Genomic DNA, 22,145 nt, shown 5'->3' on the forward strand with positions numbered 1-22,145 from the left:
TCTCTCTGAATGGTGAGAGTGTTTTTTTTTTATTTCTGCTAACATGCTGACAGTAATAAATATCATCGTCTTCTGGGAAGAACTTAATGTGACCCTTCGATGAGAAAAGGAGGAAGAACCCACAGAGAGAGAGAAATGAGGACGAAACACGATACCTAAGTGATGATGACACCGAGCACATCACATAGAGAGTCTGGACATTTCATCCTCTCACACATTTCATCCTCTCACACACTTCATCATCACACACACTTCATCCTCTCACACATTTCATCCTCTCACACACTTCATCATCACACACACTTCATCCTCTCACACACTTCATCCTCTCACACACTTCATCATCACACACACTTCATCCTCTCACACACTTCATCATCACACACACTTCATCATCACACACACTTCATCCTCTCACACACTTCATCATCACACACACTTCATCCTCTCACACACTTCATCATCACACACACTTCATCCTCTCACACGCACTTCATCCTCTCACACACTTCATCCTCTCACACGCTTCATCCTCTCACACGCTTCATCCTCTCACGCGCTTCATCATCACACACACTTCATCCTCACACACTTCATCCTCTCACACACTTCATCCTCTCACACACACTTCATCCTCTCACACACTTCATCCTCTCACATTTCATCCTCACACACTTCATCCTCTCACACGCTTCATCCTCTCACACACTTCATCCTCACACACACTTCATCCTCTCACACACTTCATCATCACACACTTCATCCTCTCACACGCTTCATCCTCTCACACACTTCATCATCACACACACTTCATCCTCACACACTTCATCCTCTCACACACTTCATCATCACACACACTTCATCCTCTCACACATTTCATCCTCACACACTTCATCCTCTCACACATTTCATCCTCTCACACACTTCATCATCACACACACTTCATCCTCTCACACACTTCATCATCACACACACTTCATCCTCTCACACACTTCATCCTCACACACACACTTCATTCTCTCACTTCATCCTCTCACACACTTCATCATCACACACACTTCATCCTCTTGCACTTCATCCTAAATGCAGTGTCATGGCTTGGGCTTGCATGGCTGCTTCTGGAACAGACTCACTAATCTTTATTGATGATGGAGCTCATGATGTAGCAGCAGAATGAATTCAGAAACCTACAGAAACATTCTGTCTGCCAATTTACAGAGAAATGCATCCAATCTAATTGGGAGGAACTTCATCATGCAGCACGACAACGACCCAAAACACACTGCAACACAACAAAGCACTTCATCAGGGGGAAGCGTCACAAGTCTGCTGATCAGTTTGAGATCTGCCACAAAAGCAGATGTAACCCTTTGTATATTTTGATATTTGTGTGTTTATGTATACTGTGTTATGTTCCTGTGTTCGTTTCAATACTGTATGGATACTGTACTGTATTGTGGAAATGTAAACTTTGAAATTTGAATGTTGCATCTGTGAGGCATTTAACGTATTTGCATGTCATCCAATAAGCTGTCTTTAAGTTCTGTATGACTTTTTGATTAGCCAATAAGAAGAAGAAGAAGAGTTCACGCAGGACGAGAGAGGCGACCGGACGAGTCTTTATACGAGCTGCTCGGGGTGTTAAAAAAGAAAAAAAACTGATATAATTAACAGAAATAATCAATTTTAGTGACTGCATGTGTCCAGGATTATTTTGTTAGTTGCATTTGGTTTAAACGTGGAGGGTTTTCAGTGTTTTAGAACTCTGCGCTGACTTCAGTCATCGGCCATTTTGAGTGCTCTAAGGCACCTCTACGGATCTGCGTCTCGGGAGAGAAGACAGAGGGAAAAGTTTGACGACAACATCCGGGTGATTTGCATTTTCTACGGAGGAAAGACTGATCGACTGCGGGAAGGGAGGTTTCGTCTGTTATATGCTCGTCAGAGTCGCCTTCCCCTGATTTGTGAGAAGTGATTCCTCTCTCCGCTGGCTGGACTGTTTCGGTACGTAACATTTTAAACTTCTGGCCAGCCTCGGAGGTTTTCCATCAGCACCTGGTGTGGATGATGTGTGTAGATGACCTATTGACATTTCGTAGCTTATTTCTGTGTGCACCACGGTTTTGGGCCCCAGTGAAATTCCAAGCGCTTGGTTTAGGAACATTTAAATATTTTAGTGGGTGAACATTTGTTTATTGACCATTGCTGGTTCGGCTATTGAGGTGAACTTTACTTAATCACCAAGGGATTATTGTTTTTTTCTCTGATCTTTGTAATTTTTTTTTTGTTTTTGTCATTGGTGTATTCGACTCTAGTGAGCTGAGTTGTTTGGTTTGAATCTTTGAACTGAGTCATTTGTTCTTTCAATTATTGTAAGCTGGGGTTTTTGTCCATTTGAATTGTTTGAACAGAGTCATTAGTGCTCTCTATTTCGGTACAGAATATTACAGGAGAGTGTATCTTATCTTAATTGTTGCCAGTTCCTTGAGAATCACTCTTGGCTCGGTCATGTTTAAATTCGCAAAATAAATAAGTTTTGTTTTCTTAAAAATATTAACTTTGGCATTGATTTCTTTTGATACTGAATAATTTATTTTATTAAAATTTGCACAGTGTACCAAAGTCATGTTTTGAGTACAGCTCTCTTAATTGGAGGCACCGTGTCATTTGGATTTTAGTTTTGAAAGAGTTAGGCTTAGAGAAGATTCAGCCATTCCTACCTCAAACTGCTGAGGCTCCAGGATTCACTGTTCATTAACTGAATAAGCGCCGTTATCCCTCACAAGAGGGTTGCACACATAAAATAAATAAATACAGGATGCAAATGTGTTCATGACTTTCACACTTTATTATAAAAAGTTGACCATGTATATAAAAAGGATTTGTCTCAGTACATAGTGTTATGTGCTTATGGCTTGCTGTTTTCAAACAGGACCACATTAAACACCATATAACAGTGCAGCGGTGTTTGTTTTTTAACATGATATCAATATTAAAACGAAGCATCATTCAATCACCAATACCGACATCCACTAGTGTTTTTACTTTAATAACTACAGGAGCTGTATAAAAGCTAGCTAGCTAATGTGCCTTTTTAAGCTAGCATGTTAATTGCCTTTCATTTTTTAAAGCTTGCCAATTTGCTGTTCAGCTTTTAAAGGTAGTTAGCTAATTAGCTTTTTCAATCTTTTGTAATTCAAGCAAACTCATACTGGCTAGCTTTAGCAAGCAGTTTTTTATGATGACACACTCGCCACACTAGGGCTAAATCCCTGCTGAAGATTTTGAATGGTTTAATAATGGGTTAAATGTGTTTCTGGTGGTCTTTAATGGTAGATTAATGGAATGTGTTGTTCCTAATGATTCCTGATGGCTTTTTAAATTGTATTCTAATGATAATCACTGAGCCATGAAAGAAGGCCCTACTGGGTTCTGGTGCTATTTAACAGTAATAAGAAAATTCCTAATGGAAAACATTAGGCAGATTCCCGTTATGTAATGGAATTCACTAAGCTAATTTCTAGTATGTGATGAAAACCATGAAGCTGTTTTCTATTCCGTAATGGAAACCAATAAGCTGACACTCATTATGTGATGGAAACCATTAAGCTGATTTCCATTATGTAATGGAAACCATTAGAGATCTTTTTTCAACAGGGAGGACTAACAACGCTACATTTATTCATGTAATGAGATGTTTCAGAAAAATTTATCACAGTAAAATAACATTTTCAGAGACAAATTTTTTTTTTTTTTCAGATCTTTTGACCAGGAGCTGAACACACACACACACACACACACACAAATATAATCACAGAGACGAGACACACACTATGGACGCCATCTGTCACACAACAACGCATATAAAAATGTAATTATTTACATAAACACATGCAGATTCCAGCAGTAACATTTCTTCTCTTAGTGGAATAAAATCATTAACACACAGAAAATGGGAAACTCTTCAGTATAAGGTCCTGTCTCCATATTCCTCAGGCTCCGCCTCCTGTGCTCAAGCTCCAAGTCCACATGTGCTTATGGTCCACCTCTACATTCCCTTAGCCCCATCTCCACATGTCTTTAAGCTCCACCTCCACATGTCCTTATCTAAATATGCATCAAGCCACACTTCTAGGTTCTCAGGCCACACCTCCATTAAGCTCCGCCTCCATATTACTTCAAGCTCCCTCTCAATATAGCCTCAATCCCTTCACCCACATTTTCTCACCCCTGCTTCCACATGTCCAGAAGCTCTGTCTCCAGATGTCCTCAAGCCCAAGCCCCATATGTGCTCATGCCCCACTTCCACATGTTCTCAAGCCCCAGCTCCATTTTTCCACAAGCCAAAACTCCACGTCCTCCAGCTCTGCTTCTATACTACCTCAACTCCGCCCTGAACTCGTCCTAAAACCCCACCTACATGTTCTTTAGCTGAACCTTCACTTGTCCTTAAGCCCCACACACATGTCCTCGAGCTCCACCATTGCTCATCCCCTGGCTAATATTTTTGGTTGTATATTTTTAATATTTTTAATTTTTGGGATTCCACATGTTCCCAAGCCCCACCACCATGTGTCATTAAGCTTAACCTCCACAGATCCTCAAGCCCCATGTCCACATGTCCATCACCCGCCAGCTTCTGATTCGACCTAAATGATGAAACAGTCTTTCAGTTATTGATTTACAAAAATTACAAAAATGATTTTTGTAATAAAAGTGCTGCTGAACATGTGGGGACATTTTCTTGGTTTAATACAGGTTTACCTAATACAATATGCGTAGCTCTTTGTGTGTGTGCGTGTGTTCTTACCTGTCTAACTGTGCTTTTAAAGTGGTTCTGGGTAAACATGTCGGGGGTCAAAGGTCATCTCTGACACATATGGCTCATGTACATCAGGATCCAAAGGGAGAGCTTCGACAGGAAGGTCCGAGTAAACATACAGAGAGGACACGCCCTCTACAGAGAGACAGACAGAGTAAACATACAGAGAGGACACGCCCTCTACAGAGAGAAAGAGAGAGAGAGACAGAGTGTGTGTGTGTATGTGTGTTTACCATCCTGTATGTAGCCGTGATCAAGGGTCATTGCATTGTGCGCCTGCAGGGATCACACACACACACACACACACACACACACAGAGTTTTAGAGAACGTTACACATAAACATCTTTCTTTCCACCATTTCAGATCTGTACCTTATTTTATAGAGATTGAGACTGTGTGTGTGTGTATGTGTGAGGATGTGTGTGTGTGTGTGTGTGTGTGTTGTGTCTCACCATGTCCCAGGCATGTGTGTCGTGTTTGAACAGTGACTGTGTGAGCTCCACTGACACTCTCTTCCTATAGTCTGAGTTTTTGTCCTCTGAAATCCTGAAGAGCACAGCGGCAGCATAGGTGGCTGAGAACAACACACACACACACACACACACATTTATACACACACCATATTCATAAGTCTGTATTAGATGGCCCTGTGTGTGTGTGTGTGTGGGTTACTCACCTATCCCTTCGTTAGTGGAGTGCAGTAGCTCCATCAGTGGAGCAGAAGCTCCTTCAGCATCGATTAGTTCGGCCGAGTGTTTATCCAGAGCAAGTTCACATAAAACACCAGCTGAGACTCGCCGCACACTTTCAACACACGAGTATAACAACTACAGAGAGACAAGGAGAGTGAGACAAAATGAGAGATGGACAGAGTGAGACAAAATAGAGACAGAAAGACAGTGAGAAAAAAAAGTCCAAATCACAAGGAACACTGGCTATTATCTGGAGTTCATAGAATTACAGTTACATACATAACTAGCAATCTGTTTCCTCTCTTCTAACCAACAGGTGTGATTCACCTGGATAATGTATGCCACAATGTCACATGGGAATAGTCCACCTTAGGACCTTAGGGGATCAGAGATGAAAAACAAACACCACTGTGAGAGGTGACATTAACCCTGCAGAACCTGAAGAAGATGTACAATAACACCAGGTAGCTTCAGCACAGACTTCCTGGAGTGGTACACTAAATAGTCTAAATAGTACCATGGGGCACAGATTGAATACAACAGGGGATGCTCTGCAGGATTACCTTCATGGAGCACTACAAAATCAATCAAATTGTTAAAAAAAATTTTAATATGGCCAAAGATCTGGATTTAACTACAAGAGCCTGGCCACCAATGCATGCAAGGCCAGCTCATTATAAAAACATGCAGTTCCTAAACTAAGCTAGCCAAGTGACTGATAACCAAAAGATAATTTATATGCCTCACCCCACTCAGAAAAGCAAAATAAAAAAAATTGCCACTCCCAGTGCTGTGATGCACTTCACACTCAACCACACACAACTTTAATACAGAATTAGATCCAGTTGATGAGGTGCACCCTAGCCTGTGTAGTAGGGGGTTTCTTGGTCTGTTGGGTTGCAGATCTCATTCTGAGCTTCTGAGGGGCCAAACCCACAGATATCAGGTCTCTCAAATCTAGAATCTGATGGAAATCCTTGTCCTCTGTCTGGAAAAGAATGTTGAGTAGAACCCCATGTTCTGAACCATGAGGTCTAATGTCTCAACCTCTGTCCAAGAGAACAAACTTCTTTGGTCAAAGAGGCATTCTGTTTGGGTCTGATATCGATGATGCCCTGACAACATCAGGGAACTGACAGTGAAACTGGAGTTTGTACCCCTGCAACATTGTCATTAGTACCTACTGAACTGATGTAGTTGATGCCCAGTGAGCTATGTTTTCAGCTTTAAAATCTGCACAATGGCATCTACTAGGAACCCTAGAGAATGACTCTGTCTTCCAAGGACTTGTGCAGGTTATCACCATAAGATATTACTTTGTTAGGTTCTTTTTATGGGGATCAATCAAATGTTCCCACAATGTCAAAATGGTAAAGTTTTCATACCATGATGTGGACATTTTGTCCTCACACACACACACACACACGCAGTCACCTGTACAAACAGAGGGATGGTCTGCATGCTGGCAATTTCACTCCGATTAATCGGATCCCTGGCCAAAATGTGTAATGCTCCAGTGCAGCCTTCTACTATTTCCTCCATACTAACTCCATCCTGAGAGAGGGAGACAGAGAGAGGGAGAGAGAGAGATACAGACAGAGAGACTTTATTTCAAGAGTACAAACGCTGCTCTAACGTTGCCTATGTTGACAGCCTCCTTCCAAGGTAGTGACAGTAAAGAAACGAATTCATACAACCGTTACCTGATGACAGGCTCCTTACCTGATTACAGGTTCGTTTCCTGATGCTTGTTACCTGATAATGTACGCATGATGACAGGCTCGTTACCTTAGGTTGGGTTCGTTATGTGATGAAGGACTTGTTAACTGATGAAGGAGTAGTTATGTGATGACAGATTTGTTAAAGGGAAATTCCGGCATAAAACTAGAGTTTAATATATCATTTGTCATGGTATGTAGTATTCTGTTGTATGGGACTGTATAGCTTGCTATCCACATTTTAGCAGAATTCATGACTTACTGTCATTTTCCTGTTTTCAGCCAAATTCTGCGATACCCAGAATGCAATGTGCCAATACGTAATTCAACCTGTTACGATCACCAGCTGGAGTGCCCACGAACTCCACTAGAGGGCACTCCACCCCGGACTCTTGCCATTGTCCTCAGGGCTCCATTTCCCATGTGTTCCTTGCCCCACCTGTGTCATGTGCTACCCCTTGTTTGTGTGTCATGTTCTGATTGGTTCTTTTGTTTCGTGTGTCATGTTTTCATTGGTTGGTTTTGTCATGTGTTCTCCCTGTTCTATATAAAAGTTGCTCACCCATGCTCCTGGGTGCTGATTGTTGTGTTGTGTTTGTGATTGTTATAGCCATTCAGAGTTTCCGAGTTTCCATGTTTGTGTTTCCTAGTTCACCTGTGTTTTTGACCCTTGGACTGTTTTCCATGTTTTTGATTGTTTGCTGCCTGCCCTGACCATTGCCTGTGTTCTGGATTACTCTTTTGCTTCTGCCTTGGATTATACTGTTTGCTGGTGCTCGACCCTGCCTGTTTTGACCACGCTAGTAAATAAAGCCTTGCATTTGGATCCCCAACTCCGTTGTCGACCCCTTACGTTACACAACCATTGGGAATCCCTATTGTGATTGATCAATTCAAATCTCTGTGAGTGAGACACGAGACTCTGACGTCTCCCTCTGATACGTCATTTACTGGAAGAAAAGCAGCATTAGTTTAGTAACTCTGATATCCCATTAAAAACCTATTCTTAGCTGCTGAAGATTTCACACTGTTCCAGAACACCAGTTTAGCAAAGGATCATCAGGTGAGAGGCATTAACCATACAAGCTCTGAAGACATGAAAAAGAAACTTGTGGAAGTAGTTATGAGGGACATAGACATCAATACATGCCAAGCTAGTCGATCCACTAAACAGAACCTTGCTCAGCTTCTGATTAACTACCATGATGTGTTCTCCAAACATTTCTTGGACTGTGGCAAATTCACCCACCGTATCGACGCGACAGACGAATAACCATTCCGCCTTCCCCCCTGCTCATTACCAGAAACTGCAACAGGTCTTCAGAGACATGGAGTAACAGGGAATAATATGGAAGTGTGTCAGTGAATTTGCTTCACATGCTCCACTGGTCATGGTTTGAAGGCGGGATGGCAGTTTGAGAATATGTACTGACTTCAGATGGCTTAATGATCAGACTCAGAAAGATGTGCATCCCCTACCACACCAGTCAGATTGTTTGGCAGCTTTAGGTGGCAACACCAATTTCAGCACTATGAATTTAACATCTGGCTTTTACAACATTCCTATGCATTAGGAAGAGAAAAAGTACACAGCATTTACCATCTCACTGGGCCTGTATGAGTATAACTGAATGCCCCAAGGCTTATGCAACAGTCCAGCCTCATTCAGATGATGTTAAGCATATTTGAGGACTTTAGCAGTCTATAGCGCTATTTAGATGATTTACTGTTGTTTGCATTTACAGAGAGAGAAGCTGTAGAGAGACTGGAAGTGGTATTTCAGAGACCTTGCCAAGACAGTCTGAAGATTAGCCAAAAAGTGTCTGTTCTTGCACTAAAGTTTTTGGTGCACATTATTGATGGTAATAGGGTAGATGTGGATCCTAAAAAGGTTCATGTAATATCCAGAATATCGACAACTGACCTTATGGAAGAAGATGGTGTCACTCCATCTGGTCAGAGGATTACTATTAGTATAATATTTACTTATATTTACTTATATTTAGTATACGTACTTAGAGGATTAGTATTCAAACCAGGAAATCTTGCTACAGAGCCCACTTTTTGATCACTGTAAGCAGTGAGTAGGCATGTTTACAACAGATGTATTGATGGTTAAATTTTAGATTTTGGCCGGAGTGTCCCTTTAACTGATGAATTATTACCTGATGACCAACTCATTACGTGATACTAGACTCATTACCTGATGGACTCGTTATCTGATTATGGACTCGTTATGGGCTTGTTACCTGAGGATGGGTTTATTACCTGATGAAGGACTCATTACCTGATGACAGAATTGTTAGCTGATGATGACCTCATCACCTGATGATCATCTGATTACCTGGTAGGTGTTCTGTGTGCTGAGTCTCTGTAGGTCCTGATGAGCCTTCAACAGCAGGTTAACCAATCGTGGTATTGCACCTGCCTCCCTTAGAGGCGCCTGATTGGCTGGACAGAGCGCCAAATTACGGATCAGTCCAACAATGGCCTACAGGAACAGTAAGTGGAAAACATGGAATATGATTGTATGAACACATGTCCCAGTTCCTACTAAAGAAAAAAACTCTTCAAATTGACTAAAAAAAAAACCTTTTCAATCAATTTTTATTTTTTCCTTCCTTTTCAGTTCTAAAAACTCCCTACATTAGAAAAAGGTCATTTATAATCACAAATTTATGAGTCAATCTGAGAAGCATGTAACGTTAGCATGTGTCTCCCCCTGGTGGTCAACAAAGGAACTGACTGGAAATCCTCACTTTGATTTCCCTTCTTCACTGTACGAGTTAAACTGAATCTCATTATAATTAACTTATTAATTATTTGTGCAGCTGTACTGAAATATTTCTGATTTAATTTTTATTCATGTTCATTTCACCATCATGTCAGAATCACACACAGGGAGTGGAAAGATGGGTGTTTCTGGATGTACACACTTACGCAAAACACACACACACACACGCACGCACACACACACACACACATACACACATACACACAGGTTTATACTTCACTGCACTGATGCAGTTGAGCAGGAAGTGATGTGTTTAAGAGTCACACAGCCACAGAGACACAGGGACCCAGTGAGTTAAGCTTTTAACAGGAACAAATAAAAAGCAGGATGAGGAGGAGGAAGATAATGATGAAGATGAAGATATTTTGATACAGCATGATATTAATTTGAAATAGAATCTTATTTTGGACATACAGTAGAAGCAAAAATCTGGAAATGAATGCAATTATAATGCATTTCTTCTGACCTCAAAACAGGAAGAAAGGCAAAGTGAATAAGCACCGTGGATGAAGGAACTGAAGCTAATATCCTTAAACACAGAGTTTATAAAAAGCTCTGAAGATTAATTAATTCCTTAAATTGAGCATAAACAGTTTAATCCCTGCAGTCTGACATATTTTTAGATCAAATAAGAGAGGAAGTAATGTAAGACACTTATTTATTCTTATGTAGTGCAAATTATTACAGCACTCCAGGCTAACAAAACCACTGTGTGTGTGTGTGTCTGTGTGTGTGTGTGTGTGTGTGTGAATGTGTGTGTGTCAGAGATTAGGCTTAGCTTTGAACCCAGGTTTGCTGTTTCTCTGTAACATGACAATCTGTGTTTATTTTATTTGGATTTATTAACTTCAAGAGAGAGAAGAATAAAGAGATACTGGTGAGGGAACGACTGTTTATAGCTGTGATAATGGAAGTGACAACAGGAACTAACTTGTTTCATTAAATTTAACTATACACCGATCAGCCATAACATTAATGCCACTGATAGGTGACAAGAATAACATTGATTATCTCATTACAATCCTGTAAAGGGTTGAGATATATTAGGCAGCAAGTGAACAGTCAGTTCTTGAAGTTGATGTGTTGGAAGCAGGAAAAATGGGCAAGTGTAAGGATCTTAGAGACTTTGACAAGCGCCAAATTGTGATGGCTAGACGACTGGGTCAGAGCTTCTCCAGAGCAGCAGGTGTTGTGGGGTGTTCCCAGTGTGCAGTGGTTACTACCTACCAAAAGTGGTCCAAAGAAGAACAACCGCTGGACCAGCGACAGGATCATGGGCTCCCAAGGTTCACTGATGCTTGTGGGGAGTGAAGGTCCGTCTGGTCCGATCCCACAGAAGAGCTACTGTAGCACAAATTGCTGAAAAAGTTAATGCTGCTCTGATAGAAAGGAGTCAGAACACACAGTGCAGTGCAGCTTGCTGCGTATGGAGCTGCGTAGCTGCAGAGCGGTCAGAGAGCCCATGCTGACCCTGTCCACCACCCAAAGCTCCTACAATGGACACGTGAGCATCGGAACTGGACCATGGAGCAATGGAAGAAGGTGGCCTGGTCCGATAAATCACATTTTATTTTACATCATGTGGATGGCCGGGTGTGTGTGTCGCTTACCTGGGGAAGAGATGGCACCAGGATGCACTATGGGAAGAAGGCGAGCTGGTGGAGGCAGTGTGATGCTCTGGACAATGTTCTGCTGGGAAACCTCGGGTCCTGGCCTTCATGTGGATGTTACTTTGACACGTACCACCTAAACATTGCTACACCTAAACACCGTACTACCTAAACATTGCTGCACACCAAGTTACACCCCTTCATGGCAACGGTGTTCCCTAATGGCAGTGGCCCCTTTCAGCAGGATTATGTGCCCTGCCACACTGCAGAAACTGTTCAGGAACGGTTGGAGGAAAATGACAAAGAGTTCAAGGTGTTGACAGATCTCAATCCGATCGAGCATCTGTGGGACATGCCAGACAAACAAGTCCGATCCATGGAGGCCCCACCTTGCAATTTACAGGACTTAAAGGATCTGCTGCTAACATCTTGGTGCCAGATACCACACACACCTTCAGGGATCTAGTGGAGTCCATGCCTCGACGGATCAGGGCTGTTTTGGAGGCACAAGGGGAACCTACACAACTTTAGGCAGGTGGTTTTAATGTTATGGCTGATCTAAGTAAATGGATAAAAAAAAAAAGTTTTTTGTGTTGTTCTTTAATAAATAAAAATATTCATTGGCAAATTTCTGTGGTATAAGAGGAATAAAACACTTAGGGATGTGCTGTTATAGGAAAATACTTTTGGGCTAGTAACAGTAAATGCTTCATCAGACCACTCTGTTGTTGATTACTTTACTGTAACAGCAATACACAGTGTTTATTAGTTACTTAGATATTAGATACAGGGGAATGCAAGATTCTGACAAATGGTGCCATACTATGGCAAGATGTTATGTGCCGCTTCTCACAAACTTTTTGGTTTTATTTATGTTATGTTGTTGTTTTGTTTACTCTTTCTGCGTGAATCATGTACAGAGGTAATATATGAGTAATATACATCAGCTCTGCCTTCCTAAGTAACTTAAAACTTCAGGGACTACCGCAGGATATTCTTTGGATCTCTTCAAACTCCACAAACAATAGCAGACAATGGAAATCACGAAGGAAAAGGGGGAGCCGTGGCGGCGTTCTGGTCAGGCATCCCACTCCCCTCGCACTGCCCAGCATTATGCCCGCTAATATTCAATCTTAAACTGGATGAACTTCACTGCCAGATAAACTTACAGAGGGACCTCTGTGAGTGCTGCCTGTTTTGTTTCACTGAGACATGGCTGAGATCTAGCCCCATGACTTTGCCCCTTGACCACTGTTACTCCAACATCAAGGGAGCATATAAATCTACTCCTCACCCTCACTTTGGCAAGTCAGACCATTCTGTGTTACTGCTTCCTGCATCTAAACAGAAACTGAAACAGTCACCACCAACTGAAAGGATAATACAGTGCTGGAATAAGGAACATAAGGCCAAAGTCCAGGACTGCTTTGAAAATATGGACTGGTCCATCTTTCAGTCCGCTTCTGATGGCTTGATTTGCGTGAAGTGCTATGTTCCTTCCTGGATCATTCATTCTCACCCTAACCAGAAGCCCTGGATTAACCCTGAAGTTCGCATGTGTCTGAGAGACAGAACATCAACCTTTCTCTCAGGTGATTCTGACAGGTACAAAAAAATCCAATGATGATCTACAAAAGTCCATTAAGTTTGCCAAAAGACAATACAGCAACAAATTAACAGACAACTACACTGATCAGTGACGCAAGTGGCGAGGACTACAAGCAAAAACATACTACAAATCTTGCCCATCCCTTCTTCTTGCTGCTATAGCGTCCCTCCCTGATGAACTTCTATGCTCACATCCTGTGAGTCAGCTGTTCCAGGTCTTTGTACACATCTTCAACTTTGCACTAATAACTTGTACTGTTCCAACATTTTCTAAAGAAAATGACCGTTGTTCCACTCCAAAAGAAATCATCTCTTACTGGATTCAATGTTTATCGCCCCATCTGTTGTGATGAAGTACTTGGAAAAACTGGTTATATCCTTCAGAAACAGCAATATTCCTGCCACTACAGATCTGTTACAGTTCGCCTACTGATGCAACTGCTCAGTTAACGACGCCATCTCTGTTGATCTTCACACTAACCCGACTCATCTGGAAAAGAGAAACACCTACAGTAGGGTCCAAAATCTGAGACCATATTAAAAATCTGGGATTTTTTTTTTTGGTCCTGATCCACTTCCTGATGTCTACTTACATCGTTGCAGGTGATAACCTCAAACAGTGACAGAGTGCAAACCTGAAAAAAAAAAATCAGCTTCCACCAACCAAAATAGCATCACAGTGGCGTTAACCAGCAAATTACCTTTTGCTCTATTACACATTTACCTTGACGACGGGCCAGTAGTGTGGCTGTCCCAGTAGCTTAATGATGACTGGGATGCCATAGTGAACTCGCACTTCGTTCTGTGCTGTCTGGGCGAGTGGGTGGCGGCCGGTGAGGTGGCGTAGGGCGCATACAGCCGGCTCGGCCACATCCTGATTCACCGCAGCACATATGGCCAGCTCGGCCTCGTCCTGATTCACAGTAGTTCGCAGAAGAGCGTTGATAAGTGCCTCCACACCACCACGCTGCACCACCAATGATTTATTACGTGCATTATTACACGTCAGGTTAGAGAGGATTCCTGTAGCACATGTCAGAATGTTAACATCATCCGAGCCAAGCTGAGTCACGAGGATGTGGAGTAGAGAGTCCAGACCTTCCTGAAGAGAGACAGGACTGCAGATCATCAGTCTCAGTGAAACCAACTGTGTCATTGTTGTGAACTGATTATCCACACGCACTCACACACACATGCCTGTCTACCAGGGTGTTTTTACTTCTATTTGGACAGAAAACCAGGACTCAGGACTATCACTTACCCCCAGTGAGTGTGATATAAATACGGTGACCCACCTGTTTGGTGGCAGCATCACTCAGGTTCCTCAGAGTCCAGAGACAGTTCTGAATGAGACGAGCACTGGAACCGGTCAGGTGCAGAGCGAGAGCCTGCATGCCTCCTGCAAAAACATACCAAGAACCAAAAGTGTAGAGTGAGAACGAGGGGTCAGCTTCCTCTACGGATTGGAAAGAAAGAAAGAAAACTAACACACCTGCATTGACGATGGCGGGTTTGTTGCTGGGACACACTGACAGCACCTTCAGCACTCTGCTGGTTGTCCACAGCAGCTTCTCATAGTTATAGTTCCTCATGATGGACACTAAACCCTCTGGACCTCCACTCGCCAAGATGATCAGCTATACACAGAGAGAGAGAGAGAGAGAGAGAGAGAGAGAGAGAGAGAGAGAGAGAGAGAAGAATCACTTAAAAAAATTGTGTGGAAAGCAAACTGAAAGTTTCAGCTGATGAGGGCTCATGAGTTCATGGTTACACCATCATCAGGACGTGTTAGTTATAGCGTCTTCCAGTCCTGAGAATCTTGTTTACCTCCAGATGCGGTGAGAGGATGAGAGGTTTCACCAACAGAACCACATAAAGTGGGATTTTTCACATTAATAACAGAGCACTGACCTCTATTATTAACTGGAAAATCCTTATACAATTCACTTGTCTAATGTTCCGCGTACCATCGATGGACAGCAAAGCTAGGCAGACTTGAAACTTCATTGGAGGCCTATTTAACCTTTTTCCTTTCTAGTCAAAATCTTTAGCCTTCCAGCTCTTCTTCAATCCAAAACCGAATGTACAGTTTTTGACCATTTTAAGCTGATATTTTTCAATGGCATCCCTAATAAATATAGTTAACTGATGTAGTATACAGTACTGTGCAAAAGTCTTAGGCACCTTATTTTTTTTAGTATAAACTTTGTTATAGACTTTTATTTTATGACTTCTGCATTATTGATTCAGTGCAAAAACATTTTAGATTCCAAACATTAGTTTTCCTGCACAAAATGAAATGTTACAGAAAAATGTCTGTGAATAAAGCAGCAGATTACATAAGAGACACTTTTCTGATTTAAAAAAAAAACATAATAGCAAGGGCACCGTTTCAGTGGAGAGCTTGAAATACCAGTGCTACTGTCAATCATTATGGATTCAAATGTCAAATGGATCTTCTGCCGTTTTTATTAGGGAAAAAAGAAGGGTGCTCTTTTGGCTTATTTCTGCCGTTTTTTTTAAAATGCAAGCCTCTTACACAAAATGTGTAAAGGCAGGTAGGTCTGAATTAGTCGTTTAAATATATATATTTCCCATCGCATTCACGCCCCACCTGCAATTCCCTCCTGGGCCACAGTTTGAATACCTCTGCATTAGAAGTTATGATGCAATAGACTTTTTTCACACTTCATTACTATGATGACGTCTTGAAACTGGAAGTGTGAAAAGGAACCACAGATGGTGAGCTCCAATACATGACATGACTGGATGGAAAGATCTCATGGATGTCACTGGGTGAATGATGAGATGATCTAATGGATCTCATGAAGAATAGACAGCATGATCCAACAGAAGGCATAACACAATGGATGGTATGATCCAGGGCAATAAATATAACAGAAGACAGGATGCAAATCAAGAAAGAATAATTCAGTGAATAACACATGCTTATGCAAGACTGATACAATGAATCTGGCAAGATCCCATGGATGGTGCAAGTCAAGGAATGATACAATCCAACAGACAGCAATGGACAAAGTGGGTGTGATCCAGTGTTTTACGTGGCTGATAGACAGAGAACACCATCAGAAAATACAAGTAAGTGGAATCCAGTTATAGGAGTGACATGGTAGCATGCGGCTTCCTTGTAAAGTTTCAGGCATCTGCAGTCACAGGCCAGCTTCCAAAAGAGGAAGAGACACACAAAACAAAGACATGAAGAAAATAAAAAGGTGTGTAAACACACACACACATGCGCACACACACCTTACTCTCCTGGTTGGCATAGGAGAGGATCTGCAGGCAGTCGGTGGTGATGGCGAGGAACTTTGGGTTTGTATGTTTGAGCAGAGGAACAATCTTCTGCAGACCATCACACATTCGCACCGCCATCTTCGAGCCATCCTGGTGGAGCAGGAGGTTATGGAGTGTAGTGATGGAGTAAAATAACACCGCCTCCACTGGAGAACTGACACAGAGAGAAGGAATGAAAGACGATAAGAGAGTAGAGCAGCATCTACTCACCAGGAGACCCGAGAAAACTGAGGAACAGTTATGATCTGGTCCAGTACCAAAGGTTCCAATTTCTGTTTCCTGTTTAATTAAAGGTATTTGGAGGTGGAACTTATATTCTGTTTATTGCTGATTGTTTACACACCATGTGGGAAAAAAGACGAGTAATAAACAGGATGGTTTGTTGATGCCATTAAAAGCAATTTTTTTTAATTCTCAACTCACAAAGCACTTTCAATTGATCAAAAATCATACCAGGAAAATCCAAGTTTGATGTTTCGTTTATGGTCCTTTCGGGTTAAAATAAGTTGCCAACCAGGATGGAAGTGGTTTGGGGAACAAACTCAGTACAGAGAGCTGGAGAGTTTCTCTCAGTGACTGAGACAATCAACTCTGTTCCAGCATGGTTATTATCTGAAACGCCACAAGGGGGCTACATGTTTATCCATTTTTCAGAAAGAGCTGGTGTTTTCTCATCTCATCTCATCTCATCTCATTTCTGTTGGATTTAAACACTTTAAACACTAAAGTGATGCTGTAAAGTCTGTCATTTGCTTAGTGAGTATCATTTTTATTGAGCAGGAACATCACATAGTCTGCACCAAAGGTTGTGGCATAATGATGATGTCATGGTGACTGTGTAATATTAACTAGAACACTCAGTTCTTACTCTCAGGAGTATGATTTTGTTCCTCTGAAAACTTGTTCAGGGTAAATAATCTGACCACAAAGAGCAAGCTTGTATGTTTGAGGGAGTGTCTACAGAGGAACAGAACTGTACCTGAACAGTACGTAGAACTAGAACCCTGGGTTTTGTTTCAGTGCCCATGTGTGTCCCTGTGCAATGAGAAGAGCATCAGCGTTTTACCTGAGCATGTGGATGAGTGCGGGAATGCCCCCGGCAGTGAAGATGGCGTTCAGCCCCTGGTGGTGGTGCGACAGGCAGTGCAGGATGCTGGCCATGCAGCGAATCGTCTCCATGTCGCTTGAGCTCTGCATCACCCGCAGCACCGTTGACATCATCACCGCCGACTGCATCATCACATGCCGAGAAGCGTCGTTACGAACCAGACGGCTCACGATCAGAGCCGCCTTCCTCACCACCACCTGAGTGCAGGACCATCAGCACTGTTAGCAAGTGTTTTGGTAATTGCTAATATAATTTCATCCACAATTGAGCTAATATGAGCTTGACTCCTATTGCTATACACTCACATCCAAACTGTCTTGTGCTATTAACAGTTAAGCTAAAGTGCAAAATGCTAATAAACATCCCAAACAAACTGCAGTTTTAAAATGTGTTTTTCATGTAAATGTAAATGTTAAATGAGTTTTAGCTAAACTTCTTAAACAAATAGAAATTTTTCTTTTCTCTTTCTTTTCTTCTGATTAATATGTAGGAGATTAGCATGTGGCTGATTAGCGTATACCTGGTCATCGTCAGTCAGCAGTTTGATGAGCTCTGGCATGGCGCGTTTGGCGAGCTCAGCATCATCCTGGTAGTTGATCAGGTGAACAATGGCGTTGTTCAGGAGGTGTGAGGGTTCAGTCAGACGCTGAACGTTGGACTGTGAGTCACTCAGTGATAATGTCTCACGCTCTGCTAACGTCTCGGGAAACATGGCCGCCCGGACACGCTGAGCTCGAGTCAGAACCAACTGCGTGTCAAAATCTGAGGAAATTAGCAGCAGCTGAGTGTTCCAGCCAAACTTGCTAACACAGATCGCTAATTGCTAACATAGAGAGCTAATGTGTGTTAGCATACCTGCACTACAATCTTCCACAGTGAATGTTTTGGCACTGATCTCTGATTGTTCCTCATCGTTTACAGTTGTGGCTCCTGATTGGATGCCAGAATCAGCCGCGTAATACGTCTTCTGCCATTCAGCTACCTTCATCTCCGCTTCACTCACTACACACACACACACACACACACACACGTATGCACACACCATTACAGCTAATTATGAATTAACAATTAATTATCAATTATTGTGAATAAAGCAAAAGTGATTTAAATGTCTGTCTGTCTCTCTGAAATGAGTTCTGTATAAACATACTTGGCATGGACATGTTCTTCTGTCCTCCTGTTCTTCTGTCCTCCTGTTCTTCTGTCCTCTTGTTCCTCTGTCCTCTTGTTCCTCTGTCCTCCTGTTCCTCTGTCTTCGTGTTCTTCTGTCCTCTTGTTCCTCTGTCCTCTTGTTCCTCTGTCCTCCTGTTCCTCTGTCCTCTTGTTCCTCTGTCCTCTTGTTCCTCTGTCTTCCTGTTCCTCTGTCCTCTTGTTCCTCTGTCTTCCTGTTCCTCTGTCCTCTTGTTCCTCTGTCTTCCTGTTCCTCTGTCCTCTTGTTCTTCTGTCCTCCTGTCCAATCTGAAACACACAGTAAACACACTTGTTTATCAGAAACAGAACAGCTGACTGTGTTGCACTTCTTGAAGCAAATCCTGCAGCAGCTGGGAAATAAATGTGATGAGGGAAAAAATCAATAATGTTATAATTTATTTCTAATGACTTTAAATATTAAACCAGCGTAACAGTCATTACAGCGTAACATTCATTAGAGTGTAACGGTCATTACAGCGTAACAGTCATTACAGCGTAACATTCATTAGAGTGTAACATCATTACAGCGTAACATTCATTAGAGTGTAACATTCATTACAGCGTAACGGTCATTACAACGTAACGGTCATTAGAGCGTAACGGTCATTACAGCGTAACGGTCATTAGAGTGTAACTTCATTACAGCGTAACATTCATTAGAGTGTAACAGTCATTACAGCGTAACATTCATTAGAGTGTAACTTCATTACAGCGTAACGGTCATTAGAGTGTAACAGTCATTACAGCGTGACATTCATTAGAGTGTAACAGTCATTACAGCGTAACATTCATTAGAGTGTAACATTCATTACAGCGTAACGGTCATTACAGCGTAACGGTCATTACAGCGTGACGGTCATTACAGCGTAACGGTCATTAGAGTGTAACTTCATTACAGCGTAACAGTCATTAGAGTGTAACTTCATTACAGCGTAACAGTCATTACAGCGTAACGGTCATTACAGCGTAACGGTCATTACAGTGTAACGTTCATTACAGCGTGACAGTCATTAGAGTGTAACAGTCATTACAGCGTGACAGTCATTAGAGTGTAACGTTCATTACAGCGTAATGGTCATTAGAGTGTAACGTCATTACAGTGTAACATTCATTACAGTGTAACATTCATTAGAGTGTAACGGTCTTTACAGTGTAATGGTCATTAGAGTGTAACAGTCATTACAGCGTGACATTCATTAGAGTGTAACGGTCATTAGAGTGTAACATTCATTACAGCGTGACATTCATTAGAGTGTAACGGTCATTACAGCGTAACGGTCATTACAGCGTAACGTCATTACACCGTAACATTCATTAGAGTGTAACAGTCATTACAGCGTGACAGTCATTAGAGTGTAACATTCATTAGAGTGTAACGGTCATTACAGCGTAATGGTCATTAGAGTGTAACGTCATTACAGTGTAACATTCATTAGAGTGTAACGGTCTTTACAGTGTAATGGTCATTAGAGTGTAACAGTCATTACAGCGTGACAGTCATTAGAGTGTAACGGTCATTAGAGTGTAACGGTCATTACAGCGTGACACTATGAAGTCTAATCTCTACACTCTAGAACCCTGCAGGTCAGAACGAACCTCTCTCCTATCTAGTGTATTCTGTGTTAGTACACTACGGTGTGCACGAATAGAACACAGCCTGCAGTTTGCTCTGCTGTAAGATAAATGTGATTTTTCAGTTAATTTATTTCTGAATGAAGAGCAGCCAGCATTGTTGCTCCATCAGTGAGAGTGTATGGTCTTCATAAACCCTGCAGTGTGATCTATCAGTGTTTATACAAATCAATTCTCACTTTGAGCTGACTCCATTAATTAACACAGCCAATGTCTTTATGCTGCTGCTGAAGGCTGCACAGATTTAACACCCACTCTTACTCACTTACTGTCTAATAATAACAAAAAAACAGCCTCAAGCTGCAGATTTACAGGGAGAATTAATTTGACTTGCATTTACAAAGCTGGTAAAATAAGAGCATCCTGAGAATCCTGTGCTCAGAGTGAAGCGTAACTGTGGTGTTTCCATCAGCAACATGATGAAGGAGTTTTAGTGATCGCTCCAAAAGTCCAGTTTTTATTCTGAACATTTTTAACAAATTCTTCATTTCACAAAAGAGCGGACGCTACAGTTGCTCATGCTGTAGCATCCTTTTTCTACCTTTTTTTTTTGTATTTCAGCATCTCAAATCACTTCTGTACTTCAACCATGTTACAATCAGAGGCTGAATTTAGCCACTAAACTGGAGGAGATTTTAAATTGTGACTTTCATTCAAGAACAGACATTCAACACAAGCTGTGCTGTTATTGTGTAGTTAGAGATAATAAGCTTTAAATTAAATAATCTGTGTGTGCGTGCATGTGCGTGTGTGTCCCCAAATGAGAGCAATCCACCGTATTTTACTATACTACTTTACTATTATTTAATTCATATGAATTTAAATATATTTTCTATGATTTCTAAAATATATTTAATATGTGGAGATGCTAACAGTGATGCAAATGTGCAAATGTCACTATTAATACGATAATGATTTACTAAAGCCACTCTATGTTGAAAAAAGGGTGGAGCCTTCAGAGTTCACGTCTTCAAAAGGCTGTGTCTGAATTCATTCCCTGTTCCCTATATAGCACACTACTCAATTCAATTCAATTTTATTTGTATAGCACTTTTAACATTGGACATTTTCACAAAGCAGCTTTACAGAAATAAATACATTCAGGATATAAATTTTAAATTTATAAATTTATCCCTAATGAGGAAGCCAGAGGTTAACCCTAACCCTAACCCTAACCCTAGGTGAGGAAAAACTCCCTGAAACGATATGAGGAAGAAACCTTGAGAGGAACCAGACTCAGAAGGGACCCATCCTCATCTGGGTGCAACGGATAGTGCCATTATAAATCATTCCCTTCTATAACTGTGTACTATATGGACAAATAGTGCAGTTTGTGTAACCAGGAGATTCATCACAGTTTTCACAAGAAGTCTGTTTTGTTAAATCTGTCCACTGTCCACTGATGGAGTTCAGCAGTTTGTTAGCAGTATCTGAATTCCAAGTATTATAACAATAAGAAAGCACAACAGCGGCTGTAGTTCCAGGAGGCTGAGGAAGTTTGGCATGTCACCTAAGATCCTCAACAACTTCTACAGCCGTGTTGTTGAGAGCGTCTTGACCAGCTGCATCACTGTGTGGTATGGCAGCACTACAGTGAGGGACCGCAAACGTCTGCAGAGAGTGGTGAGGACTGCTGAGAAGATCATCAGGACA

The 22,145-nt window shown here is 41.7% G+C and overlaps 1 protein-coding gene across 1 annotated transcript in view; it reads right to left on the reverse strand.

The window, feature by feature from the left end:
* Window positions 1-2,827: 2,827 nt before the first annotated feature.
* The window catches only part of LOC113528984 (junction plakoglobin), a 22,149-nt gene continuing 2,831 nt past the window's right edge, over window positions 2,828-22,145 (reverse strand). Inside the window, exons 2-16 of the mRNA XM_053228468.1 lie at window positions 18,820-19,127; window positions 18,525-18,671; window positions 18,190-18,431; window positions 17,628-17,866; window positions 16,514-16,715; window positions 14,739-14,883; window positions 14,542-14,645; window positions 13,971-14,348; window positions 9,579-9,725; window positions 6,951-7,070; window positions 5,501-5,651; window positions 5,277-5,398; window positions 5,056-5,098; window positions 4,811-4,957; window positions 2,828-4,649 (exon numbers count right to left, since the gene is read on the reverse strand). Of these exons, the coding sequence (XP_053084443.1) occupies window positions 4,827-4,957; window positions 5,056-5,098; window positions 5,277-5,398; window positions 5,501-5,651; window positions 6,951-7,070; window positions 9,579-9,725; window positions 13,971-14,348; window positions 14,542-14,645; window positions 14,739-14,883; window positions 16,514-16,715; window positions 17,628-17,866; window positions 18,190-18,431; window positions 18,525-18,671; window positions 18,820-18,832 (2,184 nt within the window). The 5' untranslated portion in view covers window positions 18,833-19,127 and the 3' untranslated portion in view covers window positions 2,828-4,649; window positions 4,811-4,826. The remainder of the gene's footprint in view (window positions 4,650-4,810; window positions 4,958-5,055; window positions 5,099-5,276; window positions 5,399-5,500; window positions 5,652-6,950; window positions 7,071-9,578; window positions 9,726-13,970; window positions 14,349-14,541; window positions 14,646-14,738; window positions 14,884-16,513; window positions 16,716-17,627; window positions 17,867-18,189; window positions 18,432-18,524; window positions 18,672-18,819; window positions 19,128-22,145) is intronic.

This window comes from Pangasianodon hypophthalmus, chromosome 23 (genome assembly GCF_027358585.1).
Source record: "Pangasianodon hypophthalmus isolate fPanHyp1 chromosome 23, fPanHyp1.pri, whole genome shotgun sequence".
Lineage (NCBI taxonomy): Eukaryota > Metazoa > Chordata > Actinopteri > Siluriformes > Pangasiidae > Pangasianodon > Pangasianodon hypophthalmus.